This window comes from Orycteropus afer, unplaced genomic scaffold (genome assembly GCF_000298275.1).
Source record: "Orycteropus afer afer isolate SDZICR_OR568_19922 unplaced genomic scaffold, OryAfe1.0 scaffold00067, whole genome shotgun sequence".
Classification (NCBI taxonomy): Eukaryota; Metazoa; Chordata; class Mammalia; order Tubulidentata; family Orycteropodidae; genus Orycteropus; species Orycteropus afer.
Genome location: NW_006921654.1, coordinates 5,625,252 through 5,651,486, shown reverse-complemented (window position 1 = coordinate 5,651,486; position 26,235 = coordinate 5,625,252). Strand labels below are relative to the sequence as shown.

At 40.7% G+C, this 26,235-nt stretch overlaps 1 protein-coding gene across 1 annotated transcript; it reads left to right on the top strand.

Moving 5' to 3' along the window:
- Window positions 1-408: 408 nt before the first annotated feature.
- On the top strand, window positions 409-25,979 carry TERF2 (telomeric repeat binding factor 2). The gene is made up of 10 exons (XM_007940307.2): window positions 409-778; window positions 885-980; window positions 1,656-1,786; window positions 12,421-12,507; window positions 13,461-13,607; window positions 15,071-15,177; window positions 16,857-17,246; window positions 21,893-21,978; window positions 25,338-25,381; window positions 25,821-25,979. Exons 1-10 carry the CDS (start codon window positions 409-411, stop codon window positions 25,977-25,979), a joined length of 1,617 nt encoding a protein of 538 aa, XP_007938498.1.
- Window positions 25,980-26,235: the final 256 nt, after the last annotated feature.

Sequence of the window (26,235 nt, the reverse complement as noted above, 5' to 3'; positions counted from 1 at the left end):
ATACTGCCTCGGAAACCCATGGAGGGGTCGCTATGAGTCGGGCCGACTCGACGGCAAATAACAACAACAACAAATCTCTGTGGAAGTAGATTGCCCAATCTTCCTACCGAGGAGGGGCTTGTGAGTTTGAACCCCCAGCCTTCTAGTTAGAAGTCAAATGCCTTAGGCACTACTGCCACCAGAGCTCCCTCCCTGTCTCTCTAGTAAAGCAGTCTGTAAATATACGGCAAAAGTTACCACTGGACTGCAAAACCCGGTTCTCTTCACAAGCTGGACGGCGCAGACTCCGAGTCCCAGCAGGCATTGCGGCAGCACACCGGGAACTACGGAGTCCGAGAGGGGGCCTCGGGGCTCCACATTCCTTTCCCTCCCAAAAGCCCGCGGGCGGCTCGGGGCACCGTTCACATCATGGCCGCCGGCGCCGGGGCGACAGGCCTTGCTTCCGGATCGGGCGTCGTGCGTGACCCATCGGCGTCACAGCCGAGGAAGCGGTCCGGCGGCGAGGGCGCGCGGCGATCGGACACGATGGCGGGAGGAGGCGGGAGCAGCGACGGCAACGGGCGATCATCAGGCCGACGGGCATCCCGCAGCGGCGGGCGGGCCCGACGGGGGCGCCACGAGCTGGGGCTGGGGGGCGCCGCGGAGCGGGGCGCGGGGGAGGCGAGGCTGGAGGCGGCGGTCAACCGCTGGGTGCTCAAGTTCTACTTCCACGAGGCTTTGCGGGCCTTTCGGGGTAGCCGGTACGGGGACTTCAGGCAGATCCGGGACATCATGCAGGGTGAGGGCCGGCCGGCGGAAGGGGGTTGGAGTGTGGGGGAAGGGAATCAGTGAGGACTGGGTGTCGGTGCTGGGGGTCGCCGAGCCAACGATGTCTTCTTTCCCAGCTTTGCTTGTGAGGCCCTTGGGGAAGGAGCATACGGTGTCCCGGCTGCTGCGGGTTATGCAGTGTCTGTCGCGCATTGAAGAAGGGGAAAATTTAGGTATGGCTGTTTTCGTGTTGTTCTCTGGGTTTACTTAACGTAGGGTTATGTTGTTGTTTTCAAACTTCCATCCGGCATTGAAGGATTCCGGGTTAACGTGTGCTACTGAGGTTTCCATCACAGTGGTCTTTTTCATTCTACGACGAGTCTGCCCTCTGGCTCTACTTTTCTTCAGTTACGGTTTTCTTGGTTGCTTTTGTTTTATTTTCTCCCACCTGTTTCTTGCTTGCCACAGCTGTTTTGTTGTATCAAAGATGAATTATGTTAAGGTGGATATTTTTTCCCCAATGGGAAACTGTTTACCAGTGTCTGAGCACATCTTAATTTCTGAATTCAACTGGACAGCTGTTTAGCAAACTGTCTTCAGTTTCTGGCCAGTTGGACCTGAGGAGGATGTGCGTATCCTGAAATTTGAGAGGCAAATGCATATGCTACAATGTAATCTTATTTTTTAACTGTGTTAAAAGATGGTCACTTTACATTCATTGATTTCATTCATTGCATTATCTTCTCCCCTATTTTTCTCAACAGTTTATCCATGTGTGTAAGGCTTTTGCTATATGTCAGCAAATTGAATGCAAATCTTGAATTTGCATATATATATTTATTTATTTTTGACATAACTTTTTCCTTCCTTAAAAAATTGCTTAAAGTGAAAACTGCTCTTTGTCCTAGACTGTTCCTTTGATATGGAGGCTGAGCTCACACCCCTGGAATCAGCTATTAATGTGCTGGAGATGATTAAAACGGAATTTACACTGACAGAGGCAGTGATCGAATCCAGTAGAAAACTGGTCAAGGAGGCTGTAAGGATCTGTTTTTTATTTATTTTTGTTTTGACAAAAATTGGAGATCTTTGAGGATATAAGTGCTTAATCTTTTCTGTGTAGGGTGGAGGGAAAGCAGGGATGATTCTGTACATTCTGTCTCTGAGTACACATGCATATGGATGTTATCTCTTCAGGCATCCTCGACCTCCACACCTGAAAAGCACCATTAATGTCATATGCTCTCCTTTTGACATTTTGGTGTCTTCCATGTGGCTTTAGCAAGAGGAGCTACAGTATACAGGAAATGGGTTGGCATTTGAGAGGTTATTGCACTGGTCAAGAGCACTATGAAAGGGTACAAGTAGCTGAGCCTTGGGTTTGGTTATCCTTGTTTAAGTAAACCAAGGTGGATAGCTGGGACCTTGAGAAATGGCCTGACTTTGTGCTATTGTTCCCTACAACTGTTTACAGAAAGAGAGGCCTAGGGAATATTCTTTCTGAGGAGAGAGATTAGAATCAGAGGTACTGGCATAATCAACCAGCTAGAAACGGAGATCCGCACAGCAGTATTCTTGAAACCAAGAAAAAAGCTAGCATAGGACTTGGGGACTGTCACTGTGTCATGGCCCAGGTGGCTTCAGGTAGTAGAGCTCATTTTCATCTATAGCATAGAGGTGACCATGGGGACTAGCCAGGAGGTGGAGATCATGGGGGGCCATCTTAGAAGCTGACTGCTGGAGTTACCTGATCTCCTAGTAATTAAATGATACTTCATTACTTGTCTCTTCAATTTATTTTTTTCAGTTTCTCATTTAGAGTCATAGACTCTATTAATGTTCATCTTTGGAACAATGACATGGATGCTCAGGCTCAATGAGGCTTTTTAATGCATTGAAACTTTGTAAAGATCACTGTTTGAAGTTTATGACTTTTTTTTTTTTTTAAGTATTAAATAAGTTATATGTTAAGCTGGAAGTTCTCAGTTTACGGTCTGGGGATCTGTGGAGGTGTCTGGGACCCATTCTGGGGATCCATGAGGTCAGATCTATTTACATAACAATATTAAAAACAGTGGCCTTTTTACCACCCTGACATTGCACTGATGGTGCTAATGCCCTGTCATGGGTAAAACTGCTGGTGTTTTAGCACAATCAAGGCCATGACCAGTTGTACTAGCAGTCTTTCTATTTTTCATTGCCACACACTTGCAAGATTAGAAAATGCTAGTTTCAATTAAGAATCTCTTTGATGAAGCAGTACAAACGAATACTTGTATTAAGTCTAGATCCACGGCTAAACATCTCGTTAGGATTTTGTATGGTGAACTAGGAAGCGCTCATAAAGCATTGCTGCTGCTTATCAAACTATGGTTGTCTTGAGCACTTGTGGGATTGTTTGAGTTCTTATTCACCTAGCTGGAATTTTTTTATGGAACAGTTTTTATTTGAAAGAACAACTGATGAACTATGATTATTCAGAGTTGGGTTATTGGCAGGCATTTTCTTGAAAATGTGCAAAGTGAATCTATGCCTTCTAGGAAAACAATCAGTATTTGTTGCCAATGATAAAATTCCAACTTTTTAATGAAAACTGTAATTTTGGGAAACTTGTATTCATGAGCTTGATAGCTTCCTAGTACTTATACTTTCCTGATGAGATCAGTTGTGATTATTAACAAATGTGATTTTAAAAATATTTTTAATGGCTGTATCAACATTTGGAAGATCTAAATAAGTCAGTCAACCAGTATTTTCTAAATGTTCGTTGCACACTATTAACAAAACCAGTCATGGGTAAGTGCAAGATAGACTATTGAGACTAATGAATTTTAATGTTTAACAGTATGAGAAGTTCACTTGTGAAACTTTGGTGTAGAATCAAAGAAGAAAACGCATCATTTTCTGAAAATGCTATCTTCATATCTGTTTGGGGCCAGATTTTTTTTTTTAATACTTCAACCAAAACAATATATTACAGCAGAATGAATGCAGAAGCAGATATGAGAATCCAGCTGTCTTCTATTAAACCAGATATTAAAGAGATTTGTAAAAAATGTAAAACAGTGCCATCCTTCTCATTAAACTTTTGTTTTAGAAAGTAGTTACTTTATATAAAAATGTTATTTATGTTAACATTAATGAATTTTATTGTTATCTTTTAATGAATTAATAAATATTTAAACATTTTCTCAGTTTTATATTTCTAATAACAGTGAATATCAACAGATATATAACCTACACAAACAAAGCTTTTTGGGGTCCTCATTAACATTTAAAACTATCAAGAAATCTTGAGACCAAAAAGTTTGAGAACTGCTTCTGCAAGATTTTAGATATATTGAGACTACATTGGTTTTCTCTTCATAACTAAAATATTCCCAAGGTAGATTTCTTTGGAAATTAGGGAAGGCAACATGTATGACATGATCCTGGAGAAGCATTTATTTTTTTCTGTGTAACATTTTCCCTTGCACACCTTTGTTTTGTTTGTTTCTCCTTCTTTTCTTTTTCCCTTTTTATTATGATTTGGATGAAAGTTTATATAACAATGATTTTCCATTCAACAGTTCATACATTTGATTCATCATATTCGTTGCTTTCCCTACAAGGTAACAGCACTCTTCCCATTTCTCCCTCTTTTACTATTTCCATTCATCCTTTCCTATCTGCACTTTATACTTGGGCACATGCTGCCCTTTTGATCTCTCGTGGTTGTCCTTTGCATCTCTTCTGATAACAGCTTGATTTTCTTTTGTGGCCTTGCCCCATTATTTGATCTTGGTGAACCTATAAATCAAGGGACTCTGTTCCTCAGACAAACTCTCTTAGGACTTTAATTTTTAAAACAAAAAGCTTTGTCAAGACTTAGTGAACATTCCTACTTCCCAGAATGTACTAGTTTCTTTTTGTGTCTGCTGCTTAAAACTTTTCTTTAGTTCTATGAGTTTTAGTTTTCTTTTCTTTTGTTAATATGTCTTTTCTGGCATTTTCCCTGAACTTTCACACCAATATTGGAAAACTATGCTTAGAATTTTCCTTTTGTTTAAATTAGCCAGAAACCATTGCTGTTGCTTATAGTCTATGAAACCCTAACAGATAATAGTAAGAGAAGAAACTGCTTATTTTTGAAAACTGCCAAGTGAAAATGCAGAGGTTCATCTCTTTTATGCCCAGGTTGGACTCAGGTGTAAACAGAGCTTCAAGAGAAACCTTCTGGTCTGAGAAGCAGGAAAGAGACTTCCTAGAGGAGGTCAAAGAGGGTGAAAGAAATCCCTAGGTTTCTAAATCTGGAAGCTGTGATTCCTGAGAACTTGGGGGGAATCACTCTTGCTTATTTTGCTCTGTCCTCTTGCTACCGGACTGTGGATGCAGGTGCAATTGTGGAAGTACATGGCTGAGTGGGGACATTAAAGCCCTGGAATGCAAGTCTGGTTCAATGAAAATCGATCACTGTTAAAAAAGGAAAACCATATGACCATATCAATTGACACAGAAAAGTCTTTGAAAGAATTCAGCATTAGTTTATGGTAAAAGGCACTGAGCAAGCTAACAACAGAAGGGAGATTCCTCAACTTGATAAATGTTATCTAAGAAAACCTACAACTTACATCATATATAAGGGTAAAAAATGGAATGCTTTGATCCTAAGATTGTAAACAATGCAAGGAAGTCCATTTCATCACATTACTCAGCATGATACCAGGAGGACTAGCTAGTGCAATAAGGCAAGAAAAAGAAAAGGCATTACAGATTGCAAAAAAGAAGGAATAAAATTGCAGATGACATAATAGTCAATATAGATTATCTCATAGAATATACAAAAGTTACAGGCTTATCAAAGTTGCAGGATACAAGATCAACATGCAAATATCAATTGTATTTCCATATACTAGCAATGAACAATTTGAAATTAAATCACCAAAACAATGCCATTTACTCCAAAAAGAAAAGGAAGAAAAAGAAATACTTAAGTATAAGTCTTGCAAAACATGCAGGATCTGTATGTGGAAAAATATAAAAATGCTAATGAATGAAATCAAGACTGAATAAATGTAAAGGCACCCTATGTTCATGGTCCAGAAAACTTAATATAGCTAAGACATCAATTCTCTCCAATTGATATCCTAACAATACAATTCTAGTCCTAATCCTAACAGGGTTTTCTTTAGGTACAGACTGAAAAAAGAAAAAAACCCAAACTCATGCTGTTGAGTCCATTGTGACTCACAGCGACCCCTCCTTGAGTGATTCTAAAATTTACGTGAGGAGGCAGAGGACCAAGAATAAACATTTTGAAAAACAGATCAAAGTGGAGGACTCACAGTACCGAATTTTAAGAATTACTGTATAACTACAAGTCTGATGTGGTACTGGTGAACAGATAGACATATAGATGGTGGAGCAGGAAAGAGTCTAAAAAAGACATACACAAATATGACTAACTGATTTTTAACAAAGATTCAAAGACAATGAGAAAAAAATTACTCAGTGGAACAAGGACAATCTTTTCACAAACAGCGTTGAAACAACTGGATGTCCATATGCAAAAAAGTGAACCTTGACTTGAAACACATATAAAAATTATCTCAAAATGGATCACAATCTAAATATAAAATAATAAAACTTTTAGAAGAATACATACAATTTTCATGACTTCAGACTAGGCAAACTGTGTTTAGATATGACAAAAGCAATGATGCATTAAAAAAAAATCGATCAACTGGACTTCATCAACATTTAACATTTTTGCTCTGAGAAAGGAGTTGTTAAATAAAAAGCTGCAGCCTGGGAATAGACATTTGCAAATGACATATCTGAGAAAGGACTTGTATCCAAAATATATAAAGAACATTCAAAAGGAAAAAAGCCATTCTATAAAACCCATTATAAAATGGGCAAAAGACTCAACAAAGAGATATATGACAAATAAGCATTATGAAAAATGTTCAATATCATTTATCCATTGTTGTTGTTGTTATGTGCCATCGAGTGGGACCCGACTCATAGTGTACCCTCCTTGGGTTTCTGAGGTAGTTATCACTAGATTGCCCAACCTTCTTTCCAAGGAGTGGCTGGTGGGTTTGAACCTCCAGCCTTCTGGTTATCAGTCAAGTGCCTTAGGCACTGCGCTACCAGAGCTCCTATTTATCCATTAGGGAAATAAAAATTAAAACCACAATGAATACCAGTGCACACCTGTTAGAATGGCTAAACTTTAAAACATACTAACAATACCAAGAGCTGTAAGGATGTGGAGCAACTGGAACTCTTATTACTGATAGTACAAAATGGTATAACCATGCTAGAAAACTTTGACTATTTCTTATAAAGTTTAACTTATGTTGTTGTTGTTGTTGTTATGTGCCGTTGAGTCGGCCCCGACTCATAGCGACCCCTCCTTGGGTTTCCGAGGCAGTATCACTACGGAAGTAGGATTGCCCAACCTTCCTTCCGAGGAGTGGCTGGTGGGTTTGAACCGCCAGCCGTCTGGTTAGCAGGCAAGTGTCTTAGCCACTATGCTACCAGAGCTCCCTTATACTCACCATATAACTCAACAACCCTACTCCTAGGTATTTATATTAGAGAAATGAAAAGTTCTGTTCATACCAAAACCTGCCCTTCAATGTTTTAGTAGCTTTATTTATAATCACTAATAATTAGAAGCCACCCAAATGTGTTTTAATCGGTGAATGGATGAACAAAATGGAGTACTTCCATACAATGGAAAAATACTTAGCAATGAAAAACAATGAACAATTTATACTGCAACAACATGGATGGATCTCAGAATTTATACTGAGTGAAAGAAGCCAATCTAAGGCTACATCCTTTGAAAAATAAAAACAACATAATGGAGCTTGATAAAACTGAAGAACACTTGAAGCACTTACTGATGAAAATTAAAGACTACAGTTTTCAGTATGGATTATATCTTAATATAAAACAAATCCTCATAGATGGACCAGTAAATATCATGATAAGCAAAGAAAATATTGAAATTGTCATTGATTACATTTTACTTGGATCCACAATCAATGCCCATGGATGCAGCATGTAAGAAAATAAAACTACATACTGAGATGGCCATATATTCAAAAGACCTCTTTAAAGTGTTAAGAAGCAAAGATGTCACTTTGAGCAGTAAGATGCACCTGACCCAAACTATGGTACTTTCAACTGCCTCTTATCCATGTGAAAGCTGGGCACTAAATAAGGATGACTGATGAAGAAGTGATACCTTTGAATTAGGGTTTTGGTGAAGATTATTAAATATACCATGGACTGCCAAAAGAACAAACAAATCTGTCTTGGAAGAAGTATGGCTGGGCTCCTTAGGAGTGAAGATGACAAGACTTCGTCTCATGTAATTTGGACATGTTATCAGGAGAGATCAGTTCCTGAAGTAGGACACAATGCTTGGTGAAGCAGAGGGTCAGTGAAAAAGAGAAAGACCATCAGTGAGATGGGTTGACAAAGTGGCTGTAATGGTGGGCTCACACACAGCAACTATTATGAGGATGGCATAGGACTGGGCAGTATTTTGTTCTTTTGTACATAAGATGTTTGTAAGTTGGAATTGACATGATCGTACCTTAGAACAACACATACCATATGATTCCATCTATGTGACATTCCTGAAAACACAAAATGATAGAGAAAAGAACAGTGGTTTCCAGGGTTTAGAGATAGAGGAAGGTGTGACTACAGAAGAGCAGCATGAGGGAAGTTTTTGGATTGATGATTTTTATCTTCACTGGGGTGGTGACTACAGGAATTTATACATGGGTTAAAACTTGGACTGTATATCCCCAAGAAGTTAAATTTACTATGAAGAAGAACATGGCATGGAGGAAGACTTATTAGCAACCTATAAAATGCAGATGACACAACCTCCTGAAAGTTAATACAACTTGACACACTTAATGATGTCAAGCAAAGACTACAGCTTCAAGTATGCCTGGACATGAAGAAAATGGAAGTCCTTACAATTGGAGCAGTAAATAGCATCATGATAAAAGGAGAAAAAGTTGCATTGTTAACAGTTTCATGCTACTTGGATCAACAATCAGTATCATGCAAACAGCTGTTAGGAAAGTAAATGACATACCGTACTGGGCAAATCAGCTGCAAAAGAGAAAGATGTCACTTTGATGGCTAAGATGCATCTGGACTTTGTCTTCTCGATCACCACATATGCATGCAAAACCCAAATAATAAAAAATGCAGGACAGAGGAATTAATGCATCTGAATTGAGATGTTGACAAAGAATATTGAGTATATCACAGATTGCAAGAAGAATGAACAAATTGATTCTGAAGAAATTGCCAACAAAATTCTCCTTAGAAGTGAAGAAGGCAAGATCTCAACTTACTGTTATAGACTGAATCGTGTCTCCCTAAGATAGGTATTGGAATCCTAACCCCCCTCCCCACCCCCAAACCTGTGGATGTGATTCCATTTGGGAATAGGGCCTTCTTTGTTAATGAGTCCATGTCAGTGTAGGGTTTCTCCTAAACCAGATCACTTCTAAATGATAAAAAGAGCAGAACAGACACAGAATCTAACAGACTGGGGAAGATAAATGCCATGGAAAGATTGCCAAAGGACTGAGAAACGCCTGGGCTGCAGAAGCTGAGACAAAGCTCTTTCCCCTGGGCCTTCCTCTATAGCCAGTGCCCTGAATTCAGGCTTCCAGCCTCTGAAACTGTGCGAAAATAAAATTTTGTTCCTTAAAGACACCCACTTGTGTTGTATGTTACAGCAGCACTACATAACTAACACACTTTGGATGTGTCATCAAGAGAGGTGTCCTACAAAAGGACACCACATTTGGTGAAGCAGAATGTTAGTGAAGAGAAGGAAACGTGTGGTGAGATATACTGACATAACAGCAACAAAGTGGACTTATACATACTGGCAATCATGAAGATGGCAGAAGACTGAGCAGCCCTTTCTGTTATATATAAGGCTGCCATTAGTTGGGGGTGAGTTGACAGCAATTAACAACAACCAGTTAATAAAAAGTGTTATATATAACAATTTGAAGAAGAACACGGCATCAGGATTGGAGGAAGATTCAGTAACAACCTTCCTTACTGAAAGTGAAGATGACTAGAAGCACTTACTGATGGAGATAAAAGAATAGTCTTTGGTATGGATTACACCTCAACATAAAGCAAAAATCCTCACAAATGTGCCAATAAGCCACATCATGATAAATGGAGAAAAGATTAAAGTTGTCAGTGATTTCATTTTACTTGGACCCACAATCAACACCCATGGAAGCAGCAGTCAGGAAATCAGATGTCGTATTGCACTGGGCAGGTCTGCTGCAAAAGACCTTTAAAGTGTCAAGAAGAAAAGATGTCACTTTGAAGACTAAGGTGTGCCTAACCCAAACCATGGTATTTTCACTCACCTCATATGCATGTAAAAGCTGGACAATGAATAAGGAAGAGGAAGAAGAGTAGATGCTTTTGAATTGTAGTGTTGGTGACCAGACCAAACCAAAGCGACTGACTCATAGCAACCCCACCTTGGGTTTCTGAGGCAGTATCACTAGGGAAGTAGACTGCCCAACCTTCCTTCTGGGGAGTGGCTGGTGGGTTTGAACCACCAGTCTTCTGGTTAGCAGTCAAGTGCCTTAGGCACTATGCCACCAGAGCTCTCATGGTGTTGGTGAAGAATAGTGAAAATACCATGGATTTCCACAAGAACAAACAAATGGGTCCTGGAAGAACTGCAGCCGGAATTCTCCTTTCAAGCAAGAATGGCCAGACTTCGTCTCACCTACTTTGGTAGTGTTAGAAGATACCAGTCCCTGGTGAAGAATATCATGCTTGGTGAAGTAGAGGGTCAGTGCAAAAAGGGAAGATCCTCAATGAGATGAACTGACCCAGTGGCTACAAAAATAGGCTCCAACGCAGCAGGGATTCTGAGGATGGTGCAGGATCAGGCAGTGTTTTGTTCTGTTGTACTGAGGGTCGCTGTGAGTTGGAGTGACTGGGTGGATGATGCTTAACAACAAAAACACAGATGATAGAACCTATATGTTTCTAAAACGTAAAACCTTTATCAAGAAAGTAAGTACTGTTTTTTGCTGAAAATGACATATAAGTGAATATGGTCATCGATTAAAGTGAAAATTATTTCATACCTTCTCTGACCAGCAAAACTTCCAGTTGCTTACACAAGAGCATTTAATACCAGTTGCCTTTTGCTGTGTATGGTTGTGCTGACCATATTAAGGTGGGAATCACCAGCAATGGATTTTCAGGCTGTTTATTCTTTTCAGTCTTTATTTCCTTAAATATTCTTCCTCGTGAAAACTGAAAATACGGCCCAGTTTTCCTTCCATTTTTTTGTATGTGTTTTTTTATGTTTAAAGAAAGTCTCTATTTGTCTGTGCTCTTCTCTCTGTGAGTCAGGATTTAAGGTACATTATTCCATCAGAAAACTAAATTACTCACAACTTTTAGTTGGTTTTTCTGATTTTTTTCAAATGTGGGTGAATATTAAAAGTTTCTTTTGTAATTTTCAGTCACTGTCCTTTTTCTTCTACATATATTCATTCTCTCAGGGTTTCTTTACAGAAAGGCTCTTCTTTGTCTCTGGCTGATGAGAGCTTCTCATCCTACCTGGAACTTTGTTTGCTTTGCTGCCCTTAGCTGAGCTGGGATTGTCAGTCTCTGTAATCCCCTGCGCACGTACTGAAGATGCTGGCTGGGTTTACTGCAGTGAGAGGCTGTATTCATTCGGGTGCATATCTGGCCTCAGGCCTTTTCTGAGTGGAAACAGCTCTGTGGTCAGCAGGTTATTTATTTATTCACAGTATGACCAAAAATCCATTGCCATCAAGTACATTCCTATTCATAGCAACCCTGCAGGACAGAGTAGAACTGTCCCCACTGGGTTTCTAAGGCTGTCATCTTTATGGAGGCAGACTGCCACATCTTTCTCCTACGGAGGAGCTGATAGATTTGAACTGCCAGACTTTTGGTTAGCAGCCAAGTGCTTAACCACTGCTTCGTTTCACAGTATCAAAGCCAAAAACCAAACTCATGGCCATTGAGTCTATTCGACTCATAGCAACCCCTCCTTGGGTTTTCGAGGCTGTATCTCAATGGAAGTAGATTGCCCAGCCTTCCTTCCAAGGAGTGGCTGGTGGGTTTGAACCGCCAGCCTTCTGGTTAGCAGTCATATGCCTTAGGCACTATGCTACCAGAGCTCCCTTTCACAGTATACTTCCCCCAAAATTAAATCAAAGCTTTTGCTTCCATAAAGAGAGAACCAGTTGTGAACTTTGCAGGGACCTGGAATAACTCTGGTCCATTCTACCTTTTCTTAAGAGGCCCTGTTTGCAATTGGGTATATGGTCCATAATGCAAGGGATCATCAGGTTTTGCTGTATCAGCTTTTCACAAAATCCAATGTCATATGGAAATGCTCCTCCCCACAAACTGAGGTAGCAACACACTTCCGTGCAGGGCTGCAGTTGTTCACAGTACTTGAGGAATGGGTAGCTGTTAAGAACAAGCATCTGGAATGATGTGAAAAAGCTCAAGGGTATGTAAGATTTGTTTTACTTCTAGTAGTTAATTTTGCTCTTTCATGTTATGATTACACCTGTTGTTATTACAACAGTAAATTTTTTTTTATCCCTTCTGTAGGCTGTCATTATTTGTATCAAAAACAAAGAATTTGAAAAGGCTTCAAAAATTTTGAAAAAACATATGTCCAAGGACCCCACAACTCAGGTAAATTTGATAAATTTCTGCTTTTACCACTTATATCCAACTCACTGCTTTTTGTGGGGAAATAAGGAAAGGGTTCTTTGTCAGGAATATTTTCTAAATATTCAACACCTTTTGCATGCGGTATTTTATATCCAAAGATGACTTATGTTAGACTGGCTTCAAAAATATATTTTCTTTAGACAAATTACATAAATAATTTACTTACCACATTCCTGTCTGGTTTGTGACAGAACATTTATTTAAGCCGTTAGTGCCAGGTACTAAGCTAACAAATCTATAATGCTTCTAACTTTGTTTACATAAATGCTAATCCCACACACTTGAGGAGAATCTGCCTTGGTGAGGATTAACACCTCTGTTTTCTGGTTTCAAAAGCTCTGTCAGAGCCTTGTTCTTATTTTTAAATTTAAATTGTATTTTTTGCAAAGGTAATACATGTACATAATGCAAAATTCAAAAGGTACCACAAAAATTTAGAGAAAATTTTCTCTTCTCTGACCATTACTTGTAATTCCCCTCTTCAGAAGCAACCTGGTTACTTTTCCTTTTATCCTTTCAAAGATATTCTGTGTATGCAAGCACATACACAGATATATGTGTGAGTATACACAGACACACAGACATACAGCCATTTCTCCTATTGTCATACACATTACAACGTATTCTAAATATTTTGAATCTTTTTAAAATTTTATTTTTCACTGTAGATCATTCTATATTCATATATAAGGAACTTACTCATATATTATGTATTTTACTGTACAGTAAACCATTATGTCTGAACCATTTTATATGACCAGTTCTTTGCGCTAGGCTTCCCTTCCCACGTTTGCGCCAGTGATCTTCATTGGCAGTCTTGGGAAAGTTGTGATAGTGTTCTCTCTTGACTTGTCATCATTGAATTTTTACTGAGTGTTCCTTTCTCATGTTGCAACAATTGGTCCTTTGTGTAGAAACTGAGAAATGACCTCCTGAATATTATCCGTGAAAAGAACGTGGCTCACCCTGTGATCCAGAACTTCTCCTACGAGATCTTCCAGCAGAAGATGCTGCGCTTTCTGGAGAGCCACCTGGATCACTCGGAGCCCTACCTCCTCACGGTGGGCCTTGCCTTTCCTCTCTGCCTGTGCCTGTCCTGTGGCCTTGAGCATGTGCACGGAATAGAAAAGGACAGCTCTTTCCACAAGTTTTTTTAAAGGAATGAATGTGTGGAAAAGACTGAATTTTAGTTACTGTCTTCCTTAATTAAATGCTTTAAATATGCAGAAGCAGACATCCTGGCAGAGACAAATGGAACACACCTGGACTCTCTCGCCTCCCATTTTTACCTCCTTTACATGTAATTAATCTGTTGTGATTCAAGTGGGAGAACATTCACTTAAAATTGACGCTTGCTCCCCAAAGGAGGCAAAATTTGAGCTGAGCTTTGGGAGAAAGACAGTAGATGTGGCACAACAGGGTTGTTAACAGGAAAAAGGCAAGGACTTGGAGGAACTGTGTGACTAGAAGTATGATAAAAGTCAGAAAAGGCCAAATGAAGACACAGAAAGACCAGAAGCAGCAGGGCTCTGGACAGCCTGCGGAAGAGCCAGAGCCCAGGCTGTCCTGGATGGTGGGGCTGTGATAAAGGAACACTGAATGAGAAGTTGGTTTTTTTTTTTTTTTTTCCCAAAGTAGGATTTTGAGAATGCTGAAAACATCCTATCACATAGTTGTGTATCTGTCAGGCCTATATTAGGGTAATGTCAATGATCTATCAGTGATTTTACAAATCTTAAATTACATGAAAAGTAGGTAGTTTGGAATATTTAAGGAACAAATCTCAGTTCACTTGAATGTGACCTAGGATCCACTCCTTTGTTCCAGGTAACTGAAAAATAGTAACCTGCCCTGCCTGTATGTGAGGCTAGAACTCTCTGCTCCTAAGACATCACGCATCACAGATACACATATCTGAAATGGAAGGATACTGGGTTGGCTAGAAATGGATAAAACTTAAGTCAGAGGGTAGCAGATGAGCAGGCAGCATTAGAGCAAAACTGATGTACTGAGGGCTGTAGGTACGGTGTAGTTAAGAAATTCCAACCGGTTGTTACTAAGGTATAACACATTTGTGGAAATACAGTCAGTGCTAATTCTGTACATAAATTAGAAGATACTAATATTTATTATTATCCTAACCTTGAAAAAAAACTTGGAGTTTTGTACATAACACCAAAAACACTGGGTCAGGGATGAGGAAGATTTGTAGGATGGATGAAAAGAGGAAATGAGTAAAATCATATAATGATTGGATGTTGAAAAGATTAAAGAATTCTTAAAATGTCAAGATGGTTAACATCTATAGCCATGTTTGGAGATGTTACAATTTTTTTTAGGAAGTAAAGGCAGAAATTTGAGACAACTGTAAGGTCTCTTCCTTTTTACATCCTCCTCCAGTTTATGCCTAGATTGCGTTTGCAAGTGACCTTGTTTGCTTACTGAGTGTGTTCATGGTGAAAGCAGCAGAGAATTAGTGAAGTTCTGTGGCTTCCTGTTCCTGATGACGTTCTTCCTTTCTAAGATGGCCAAAAAGGCTTTGAAATCTGAGTCTCCTGCCTCAAGCACAGTGAAGGAAGATAAGCAGCCAGTACCAGAGTCTATGGAAAAGCCGCTCAGAGAACCCACCAGGTGAGAGGGATGCCCTTTTGTGAAACTGGGGGAGACTCTGGGGTCATGTCCTTAGAGTGGGATCAGTTTCTCTCAGTGACTGGCTTGCTGACACGTTACTGGGTTACTTGTACAAGGCTCTGTGGGAGATACAGAGCATACCCTAGGAAAATGAGCATATTGAAGGCAGGATATTTGGGACCTGTGATAGAAGTTCCCAACTGGCTATTGCTCACAGGTCCTTTCCTTCTATTTCTCTCTCCTTGCTTTGCCGGTATCTACTCAGCACTTTCTTGTGGATACCTGATCTCTTAATATACTTAGAAAGCAATATCGAGATCTATGAATTGGATTCCCAAGACCAGCTGCTAAAGTAGGGGTCACAAGTTTAGATGCCTTTGGGGGGCCTGGCAGAAAACGTACAGGAGGGAAGCAGACCTAGGATGAGACAGGCGAGAGAGTGGGATTGTGTGAACTAGGGAGGGCAGGCCTTTTCAGTTTCATATGTTTGTTGCTATGTGGGAATGTCTGAGGATGCCCCAACTCCAGTTTAGATTTTTGTGTGAGATTTCCCAACTTTTGAATGTTAGTCCAATGTAAAAAGAAAAAGAAATTTCCCATAGGTTAGGCCAACAGAACACACCTGCCAATTGGCCTTGGTCTGCAGACTGGCAGTTGACCCTTGTAACAGTTTTCACTTAAGGCATCTTAACCCATTGCCAGAACCCACTGTCAAGTCAATCCTGACGACTCATAGTGACCCTATAGAACAGAGGAAAACTCTCCCATCGGGTTGCTAGGGCTATAAATCTTAACAGAAGCAGAATTGTCATGTCTTTCTCCTGTGGAGCAGCTGGTGGGTTCAAACTGTTCACCTTTAAGTTAGCAGCTGGGTGCTTAACCACTGTGCCACCTGGGCTCCTTTTAAAGCATGTTAGCTGTTTCAAATGAAAGATAAGCTTCATTTTTAAAAAGCAGTTTCTCATAGTTCCAAGACATGCTTCTTACTTTGAGAATCCTCCAGATCTGTTCATAAGTGTACCGTCGGAGAAGGGGGCAGAGTGGAGACTCAGCTTTTCCTTCTGTCACATGAGGGTTAGATGGGATGGCTGGAACAAGAGTCGCGATTGCGGGATCATCTGTTGTTGCCCAGGTGGAGCTCTGGGGGCGTAGTGCCTAAGGCACTTGACTGCTAACCAGAATGGCTGGTGGTTCAAACCCACCAGCCACTCTTCAGAAGGAAGATGGGGCAATCTACTCCTGTAGTGATATAGCCTCAGAAACCCAAGGAGGGATCTGATTCAACGGCAGTGAGTTTGGTTTTGGTTTTGGTTTTAGCACTATTCAGGGTTCTTACATAATGGAAAACATTGCTTTAAAGGGTTAGACTAGCACATTGCCTCAGGAGATCTCTGGAGGGGGTACCAATGCCTATAGTTTCTTTACAGTTTTCTGACTTGGCGCTTAAATGCTGTAATTCAATTTAGAGATCATGTTCAAAGTCTCTATATTTATTAAATTAGAGGCATGTACAAGTAACAGTTGTGTTATACTAACTTATCTCTTACTTTTTGTTTAAATGGTGAGTCCTCAAGTCCTCTAATTTGAAGTGTCAGACTTTGAAAAAGCTATGGCTGTTTCAATGGATGAGTACCAGTAGTTGTGAAATTGATCCTTGTATGTTTGTGGCGTTTTTTTAGGCAGCAACAGAATCCTCCAACCACCATTGGGATTATGACTTTGAAAGCAGCTTTCAAGGCCCTGTCCACTGCCAAGGATTCTGAGGCAGCCTTCTTAAAACTAGACCAGAAGGATCTGGTACTTCCTCATCAAGCACCCCTACCATCCGCAGGCCTCAAAAACAAGAGACCGAGAAAAGATGAAGAAAGTTCAGCCCCTGCTGAGGTTGAGGGTGGCTCTGAACTGCAGCCCAAGGCCAAGCGCATGACAATAAGCAGATTGGTTTTGGAGGAGGACAGCCAGAGTTCAGAGCCAACCACTGGCTTCAACAACACCCAGGAGGTCGTTCCGGCGTCACTATCCAAGGCCACCGCTCTCAACCAGCCTCTCTCCAGGGAGAAGAATCTCAAGTATGAAGACTCTCTTTGTAGCAGTTTTGGGGCTGGTTGCTGGCCCTGGTTGGGCCTGGCCTGGTATTGCATCCATGAATGAAGTAAACGTCAGCTAAGTTATTTACCACCAAGGCTTGCTCAGACTGCTAGAACATGACTTGGTAATGGGGAGTGATGACATAGCCATCCTTGCCAATTCTGAAGCCCCACACGTAGCTTCTGGGCATTGCGCTAGGGCATGAGTGAGAATGAAAGGGTTTCAGAGCCTCCTACTCATTTTTTAGCAAACTTCTGAGTGCCTTGACTACTAAATATTGGCCTTGTTTGTTAAAGGAAATTTGTTTGAATTGGGCCACCTTATACTTTGACTCTTACAAGAGACTGATGTTTCTTGTTTTGCACCCTTTACTAATGTCCCACATTCTGCTAGGTACTGTGGAGCACTGATCAGAATGCTAGAATTTTACTCTCCGTAATATGACCCCCACCAGGCGTCTGAGTTTTGCTCCCCTCTGTGCTCTGTTGTGGATCCTTCTTCCAGACAAGCTGGTCTGCTTTCTCTCAGGAACACGCTGTGTTTGTTTCTACTACTGGACTTTTGTTTCTCCTCTCATTCCCCACATTGGACTATCATCCCTCCATCATTACTTGTCAGATTCCCATTCGTTCTTCAGAGGCAAGAGGAGCTGATGTTAATGAAGTGCTTTCTGTGGCCCAAGCACTTACATAGATGATATGATTGAATCTCTCTACAGTCTGCAATCCTCATGCTGTGAGGTGATATAGTAGCCCCATTTTATAGGGGAAGAAAGCTCAGAAAAGTCACAAAGCTGAAAAGCAGCAGAATTGGGCTTTGGGATTTTTAATCCAAGTCATGACACAAAAGCCCAGGTCCTGTACACCACACAGACCAAGTTGCCTCTTAAAATTCTGCCACCATGAACGTTTCCCCGGTCACCTTGCTGGACTCCTAGAGCTGTTGCCATCTGTGCCACTGCTCTGTGTTGTAGTTATTTGAGGACCTGTTCTCTGGCATGTGTGTGCTAGGTGCCCTGATGGGCTGTGGCTCCTGATGCATGATTTATATTCCAGCACAAATTGGCACTATTCACACCACTACCTGCCTTTGGAAGCCAGTCTCTTTATTGACAGATGGGCATAGCTGATGGGCACTTCTATTCTCATTGGATATGTGACCTCATTTACAATGATGTGAAATGTAGGTATTGGTCCCATTAACAGATGAGGAAGTGTCGGGGAGAGGGCATGATTATAGTGGTCTTTGTAAAGGATTTGTGAAGGTCTCTCCTCACTCATGTACCAGGGCTATGTAATGAAATGTCATGGGTACTTTAAAGTGGAAATTGGGAAAAATAATAGCATTTGGGACAAATACATCTGCTGTCACTTTTTATAATTATTGGGACACCAACATACCTTTTCGTTTACGTATTGTCTGTGGCAGCTTTGGGTAGTTGTGACAGAGACAGTATGGGCTATAAAGCCAAAAATACTATCTGGCCTTTTACAGAAGTATAGTGACCCCTGCTTTAACAGAAAAACATGATGGGTACCTTGGGAGCTCAGGGGAAGAAGATCTGATACGGTTCAACAAAGCTATAGGTGGAGCAACCGTGGCCTTCAAGGAGAAGTAGGTAGTCATTAAGCATATTGGGGGCAGGGGTTCTAGGCAGTGGGAGCTGACTGCATAAAGACATGAGAAAGCCTCACACACAGAGAACATTCTCAGGAAGGGAGAAAAGCCTGGATAGGTAGATGGGCTCCATCTGGAGATTCTGTTTTATTCTATCAAGCAGAGATTCTCAAATTGGGCTTCATTATAATTATAATTAACTACTCCTCGGAAGGAAGGCTGGGCAATCTACTTTTGTAGTGATACTGCCTTGGAAACCCAAGGAGGGGTCACTATGAGTCAGGTCTGACTTGATGGCAGTGAGTTTGGGTTTTCTTTGGTGTAACATTTATAAAAATATTCCTAGGCCCCTGGTTGCTGCATTAGAAAGGGAGGAGGTCATGGTGTTCTGGAGTCTGTTTTTCTATATACAAAAAACATTCAAACTCACTGCTGTCGAGTTGTTTCCGATTCACAGCACCCCTCCTCAGGTTTCCGAGATGGTATCTCCATGGAAGTAGATTGCCCAGTCTTTCTGAGGAGTGGCTGGTGGGTTTGAACTGCCAGCCTTCTGGTTAGCAGTCAAATGCCTTAGGTGCTACCACCAGAGCTTTTTTTTTTTTTATCTTCTAAATATGCCCCAGAAAATTCTAATATAACGAATCTGAAAACCCCATGAGACGTCACTAGGGACTTTGAACAGGCAATGACATCTGCTTTGTATTGGAAGGAACAACGGAGGTCGCAGACTGTCAGTTGAGGGGTGAGGGCCTGGAAGAAATCAGGTGAAGTAAACTCAGGAGGAAGGCGAGGCAGGAGCAGGGCCTGCCACCTGGGGCAGTGGCTACAGCTAACAGATTTTTAAATCCCACAGCACCTCACACATGGCAAGAATTGAACAGATACTAACCAAGTAATAAGTCTGGGTTCTTCCTGCTTAAAGGATGACTCCCAAAATGTCTGAAAAAGGCCAGAGGATTAATATGACTTAGTCACATATGGTCTTTGCCGTATACTTTTTTGTTTTTTTAACTCTTCAAAAACAAAAATAATTCTTAGTTCAAGGGACTTAGGAAAAAAAACAACAGGCTGTAGTTTGCCAAACCTGCTAAGCTATTGCTTTCTTCCAACTTAACCAGTGAGGAGTGTTAGGACCACGAAGTGACCTGACTCGCCCAGGATCATACAGACACCTAATGGTTAAGATCAGAACTCAGATCTCGGTGCTTTACACGACAGAAGTCAGGAAAGGCAGTCAGTGCAAAACTGTCATACGAGAGATTCACCAGGCAGCATCAACTGAGTACCAGAACCTTCATATAGAATTCAAAGGAGGAAGCAGTTACTAAAGGGATCTTGGAAGATTGTGGGCAGGCAGAGGTTACAGCCACTCCCACGGACATGACTCACTAAAAGACGAATTAAAATCCGTTTTATTCCAGCATTTGGATGAGTAGATAGAAACTTAAATTGTACTTCAGCCTGACCTTTATTTATAAGTAGAAATTAACAAAGCTAGTATCATTTTTTTCCCCATTTTGTCTCAAGTAAATTAATTTTTCTCAGAAATAACATTTTGGGATATGATTCAACTAAAAAACAAAGGAAGTCAACAGCCTACCATCTGTCTCAGTTCTTGGTTAGGTAATCTCAGAGTTAACTCCTGGAACTCAAGGAATTTTACAAGCAGAGCCTTTGTACTGGTTAAGCAAGTCACTTTCATTACTTCCTTGCAAAATTCTCGGACAGCCTTAAAGGTAACAGTTTTTCACAGGACAGAAGGAAGGGGACAGATGTTTGTGTCTGCTCTCTTGGTCAACTTTTACAGGTCATTGTGATCTTAAACACCTTAAAACTTTTAATTGAGACTTTTTGTATGTTTTGTAAAAGATGTAATTCTGAGGTCAGATTTGTGTGGGGCAGTTATCTCTGTGATGTGCACAGTGTTCAGAGTGATTAATCAGGTGAACACAGTTGAAGTTGAGTAGAAAAGATGAGCTATAATTTTAATTTCTTAAAATAATTGGGGCTTCAGATTATTTTTTATGCTTAGGAACTTTTTTGGCTGTCATGGTACTTAACATTTCATGTTTAAAGGATTCTTGTTGTTTATTCTGATCTTTGATGGTAAAATTCCTTTGCATAATCCCAGTTCTTTGATAATCCCAGTATTAGTTTAGCTAATGTTTCTCCACCTCATTTTAGGGTGTGTGTTACTGTGCTAGGTATCTGAGGTATACAAATGAAGATATGGCCACTGCCTACAAGGAGGTTAGAGTTAGGGGTACACTGTGAAACAGCTGTTTAGTAAAGTGTTAAGTCCTGTGCTGTAGGGGCAGAGGAGGGGTTGCTTTCTGTGTGTGCTGGGGCAGTTAGTGAAGGCGTCATTAAGAAGGATGGCCCAGAGATAGGTAGGATTTTACTTGCCAGGGAAGGGAATTTAGAATCTAGAGAGGAAAGAGAGTGCAGAGCTTACTGCAGGACAGTGAGAAAAGCAGGGTGGCAAAGTGGCTGTGGCTGTGGTTGGGAGTTGATGGGAAGAAGGGCCTGCCTAGTAAGAAATAGAAAGGGGCCAAACTGGATGATCTTGATTCTCATAGGCATTTAGGCTTCATTCTATAGGCAGTGGGAAGCCATCACAGAACAGAGGAGGAATGCAATTTTAGAACAGTTGTTCTGGTGGCTTTGGAAGGGAAAGGAGCTAGTAGCAGTTGAGAGCCTGGAGTAATAATGGTGAAAGACATCATGGGCTTGAACTTGGGGACTGGGAAGAGAAAGATCAGTCTGGAGGCAGAAATTAGCAGTATTTAGCAGTACCACAGTTTGAGGGGGCAGTGATGTATTAGGTGCAGCGTTTGCTGGATGGTCTTGTAGTCTAGGAGACAACCAGGTAGCTTGGGAAAAAGGCACTGGATCTGGGAGTAGTGTGTGGATGAACCTTGCGTGTAGTCACAGTGAGACTGGGAAGAGTGAGCCAAGGGCTCAAGATGAATTTGTTTTATACCGTGTCATTCTGTTGATCTCCCCTCAGACTACCCAGAGGCAAGTGGAACAACTCTAATGGGATTGAAGAAAAAGATACTTGGATGGAAGAGGACGAATTATTTCAAGTTCAGGGTAAGCTAGGAGATTCTTAGCATTGCTGAAGTACACATATGTGTATTATTGTCACATAAATGTTCTAGAAACTGCATCTTCAAGTTAGAAAAAGTTTAAAAGGTTCTTGACGTCATTTTGATTCATAAGGAGTCATTTTTATCTCCTTTCTCATTAAACAGAGGAGAGTGTGGAAGCATCACTTTAAAGAAAATTCCTGTTTTTAATAAAACCTACTGTATAGCATTTATTTTTAAAAAATCCTATACAAGAAATTCAAGCAGGATTCAGAAGATGACATGGAATGAAGAACATCATTGCTGATACCAGATGGATCTTGGCTGAGAGCAAGAGAATTCCAGAAAAATGTCTGCCTGTGTCCTACTGACTATGCAGGGAGCTCTGGTAGCGTAGTGCCTGAGGCACTTGACTGCTAACCAGAAGACTGGCGGTTCAAACCCACCAGCCACTCCTCGGAAGGAAGATGGGGCAATCTACTTCCGTAGTGATACTGCCTCGGAAACCCAAGGAAGGGTCCCTGTGAGTCGGGCCCGACTCGATGGCACGTAACAACAACATTGACTATGCAAAGGCCTCTGACTGAGTGGATCACGACAAATTACGGATAATATTGCAAAGAATGGGCATTCTAGATTTGTGCCTGTAGATGGACGAAGAGGTAGTCATTCATGTAGAATAAGGGAATACTGCGTGGGTTAAGATCAGGAAAGGTATGTCTCAGGGTGTCCTTTCACCATATGCATTCAATCTGTGAGCTGAGCAAATAATCCAGGAAATTGGACTAAAGAAGAATGCAGCATCAGGACTGGTGGGAGACTTACTAACAGCCTGCAGTCTGCAGATGACACAGCCTTGCTGAAGGTGAAGAGCACTCGAAGCTCTTACTGACGAAGATCAAAGACTAGAGCCATCAGTATGGGTTACACCTCAACATAAAGAAAACAAATCTCACAATTGGACCAAAAAGTAGTACTATAATAAATGGAGAAAAGGTTGAAGTTGTTAAGATTTAATTTTACTTAGATCCACAATCACATGGAATATTGCATTGGGCAAAAGACCTCTTTAAATTGTTAATAAGCAAAGATGTTACTTTGAGGGTTAATCTGACCCCAGCTATGATATTTTCAGTTGCCTCATAATGCATGCAAAAGCTGAACAGTGAATAAGGAAGACTGAAGAATTGATGCCTTCAAATTAGGGTGTTGGTGAAGAACATTAAATATACCATGGACTGCCAGAAGAATGAACAAATGTGTCTTAGAAGAAGTACAGCCAGAGTGTACCTTAGAATTGAGGACATGTTATCTGGGGGCGCCAATCCCTGGAGGATGACATCATGCTTGGTAAAGTAGAGGATCAGCAAAAAAGAGGAAGACGCTCAATGAGATGGATTGACACAGTGGCTACAACAATGGGTTCAGACATATAGCAATGACTGAGGATGGCGTAGGACCAGGCAGGGTTTTATTATGAATTGAAACCAACTTGGCAGCACCTAATAATAACATGCTGTTGTGGTTGGTGTCCTTCTAAATGGTTTAATTAGAAAACATAGAATTGTCTTTCCATGCATTACTTGTTAAAGTAAGTAAAAGAATCTCTTTACCAGTTTCTGCATAGAAATTATTTTTCTTAAGATGAAAAATTTTGCTTTTGCATAATTCATACTAAACTTTATAGCATGTGCATTAAAATCTCTCCCACTACATATTTTACGTCTGAGTGGAAAATATCTAAATGCTAAATCTAGGTTGTGGGAGTTCTATTGGAGGCTTAAGGAGCCCTGGTGGCACAGTTGTTAAAGTGCTAAGCCACAAACCAAAAGGCCAGTGGTTTGAAGCTATCAGCTACTCCATGGGAAAAAGATGTGACAGTCTGCTTCTGTAAACATTTCAGCCTTGGAAACCCTACGAGACAGTCCTACTCTGTCCTATGGGACTGGAATGAGTCAGAATCAACACAATGGCTGTGGGTTATAGGAGCCCTGGTGGTGTAGTAGTGAAATCACTTGTCTGCTAACCAGAAAGTTAGCAGTTTGAACCCACTAGCTCCACTGGGAGAAAATACCTGGCAACTTGTTCCTGTAAAGATTACAGTCTAGAAAACCATATGGGGCAGTTCTACTCTGTCATATAAGGTTGTCAAGAGTCAGCATCAACTCTGTAGCACACAACAATAAGACATTTGAATATAAACAATGGTAATCCTTTTTATCCCTGAAAAGTACCTTCGTTGGCAAAAACATAGATGGTTAAGATCAGGATCAAACAGAAAATGGGGAATCAACAGAAAAACAGTAAAAATGGCATTGAATATTTTAAACATGATGTCAAGAGTTCTAGAAACATCTATTTCTGTTGTCCAGATTTGTCACCTTTAGAAATCTACTTCTAGAGTAAGAAATACTTTATTATCTTAGAATAACGTACTCCTCTAAGTATCCTTTTCCTGAACCACCTTCCTCCACTGTTTAGAAAACATTGTTAGGATAGTGGCATCTGATGTGGCAGATGCTCTGCAAGTTTCATGTTTATGCAACTTTGCCTTTTCTTGTAGCTTTTTAACCAGCTCTTGAAGGCTTGAAATGGCATGTCTTATACTTTCATCATCTATAGCCCATTGGCCTATTTTAAAAATTACCTTGGTGCATGTAGCTTGAGCTTGCCTGTTCCACGGGAATAAGAAGCAGTAATTGCCCTGTTCTTTTGTTTAGGGAACTGAACCACGCTGTACTTATGTAAAATGAAAAGGGATTTAAAAAGTCTGGTATAAAACCATGTTATTTCAAAGCAGCACTTAGCAAGGAGTTATTAAGCAGAAATTACACATAACACAGGTTTTAAGTATCACAGTCCCACAGTAATTTTAGAAACTGATACTGGTTTTGCTAAAGAAACTGAAAGCCGTCATAAACCAAGCTCAGACTGTTGCTGTCCAGTTGATTCTGAATCACAGTGACCCTGTAGGAAGCCCCCTAGGGTTTCTGAGGCTGTAATCTTTGTGGATTACCACATCTTTCTCCCATGGAGCAGCTGGTGCATTAAGTCTCCAACCTTTTGGTTAGTGGCCAAGTGCTTTAACCACTGTATCACCAGAACTTTAAAATCCACCCTAAGACATTTATTGAATGCCTGGTTATAAAGCATTTTGTTTGGATGGATTCTCATGGGGTAAAATGACTGGTATCTTGCAAATTAAGGGAAAAAAGAAACTGTCCTGTAGCAGTGTTCCTTCTCTTACCAGTATTTGAGAAATTTGAATTAAGTTTTCCCTGTGGAAACATCCTGTGTCTTTTTGTGTGTGTAGTTTGTGAAAGTTAGGGATTCTAAAACAAGCCTACTTTTAATGTTTTTCAGCAGCACCAGGAGAAGAGAGTATAACCAGCATAACAAAAAAACAGGTAATTAGAGATTATCTTTTCTCATCTGTGGGTAGGACAGAAGTCAGATAAGTCCCCATTTCTCAGAGGCGTGTACCTGTTACAAGTCTGTTTTGTGGATTTTCATATAATCTGAACCAGGTTAAATAGTCAATCGTCTGGAGAAGAACCGAGAACAGAAGCCTGACACTCTTTCTCAAACATGAATATCACACATTTGTTTGAAGCTTTAAGCTCAAGATTGATAATTAGTTGAGAATAAAATGACAAAGACATTGAAAATCATTAAAGGCCCAAATCCATAGTGTTAATATATTATCTGTATCATGTTTTCCAAATATAATCCCTGCTTTTGGGCTCAGAATATTCTCTCTAGGATTCTCGATTTTTCTCTTCCCTTGGTCAGAGATGTGAGGAAGTGGGCGGACAGGTTGTGATGAGTCTTGATTTTCTTTTGCAGAAATGGACTGTGGAAGAAAGCGAATGGATCAAGTCTGGAGTGCAGAAATATGGAGAAGGAAACTGGGCTGCCATTTCTAAAAATTACCCATTTGTTAATCGAACAGCTGTGATGATTAAGGATCGCTGGCGGACCATGAAAAAACTTGGCATGAACTGAAACAGGCTCTTGTTTCCACAGCATTAACAGGAGCATGGTTCCTAATAATAGCCCCTGATAGTCTGCTGTTTCTTTTGGAAGCTAGGCTGGGAGGAGCATGCTGGGCATCCTCCTTCTATGTGAGGGAAGGCCCAGTTCCACTTCACTTCTTTTGGAGATCATGGAGCCAAGAAGCCAAGCCAAGCCCACCCATGTCCTTGGCATAGAAGACAGGTGTACAGCTTGTATATGCCAAGGTAGCATTAATCTCTCCTTC

What these genes read in the sequence shown, in the direction of transcription:
- TERF2 (XM_007940307.2), top strand. Translation starts at nt 409, where the DNA reads ATGGCCGCCGGCGCCGGGGCGACAGGCCTTGCTTCCGGATCGGGCGTC. An exon ending in CCGCTCAGAGAACCCACCAG is followed by an intron (nt 15,178 to 16,856) that starts GTGAGAGGGATG and finishes GCGTTTTTTTAG; the next exon opens with GCAGCAACAGAATCCTCCAA. An exon ending in CGAATTATTTCAAGTTCAGG is followed by an intron (nt 21,979 to 25,337) that starts GTAAGCTAGGAG and finishes AATGTTTTTCAG; the next exon opens with CAGCACCAGGAGAAGAGAGT.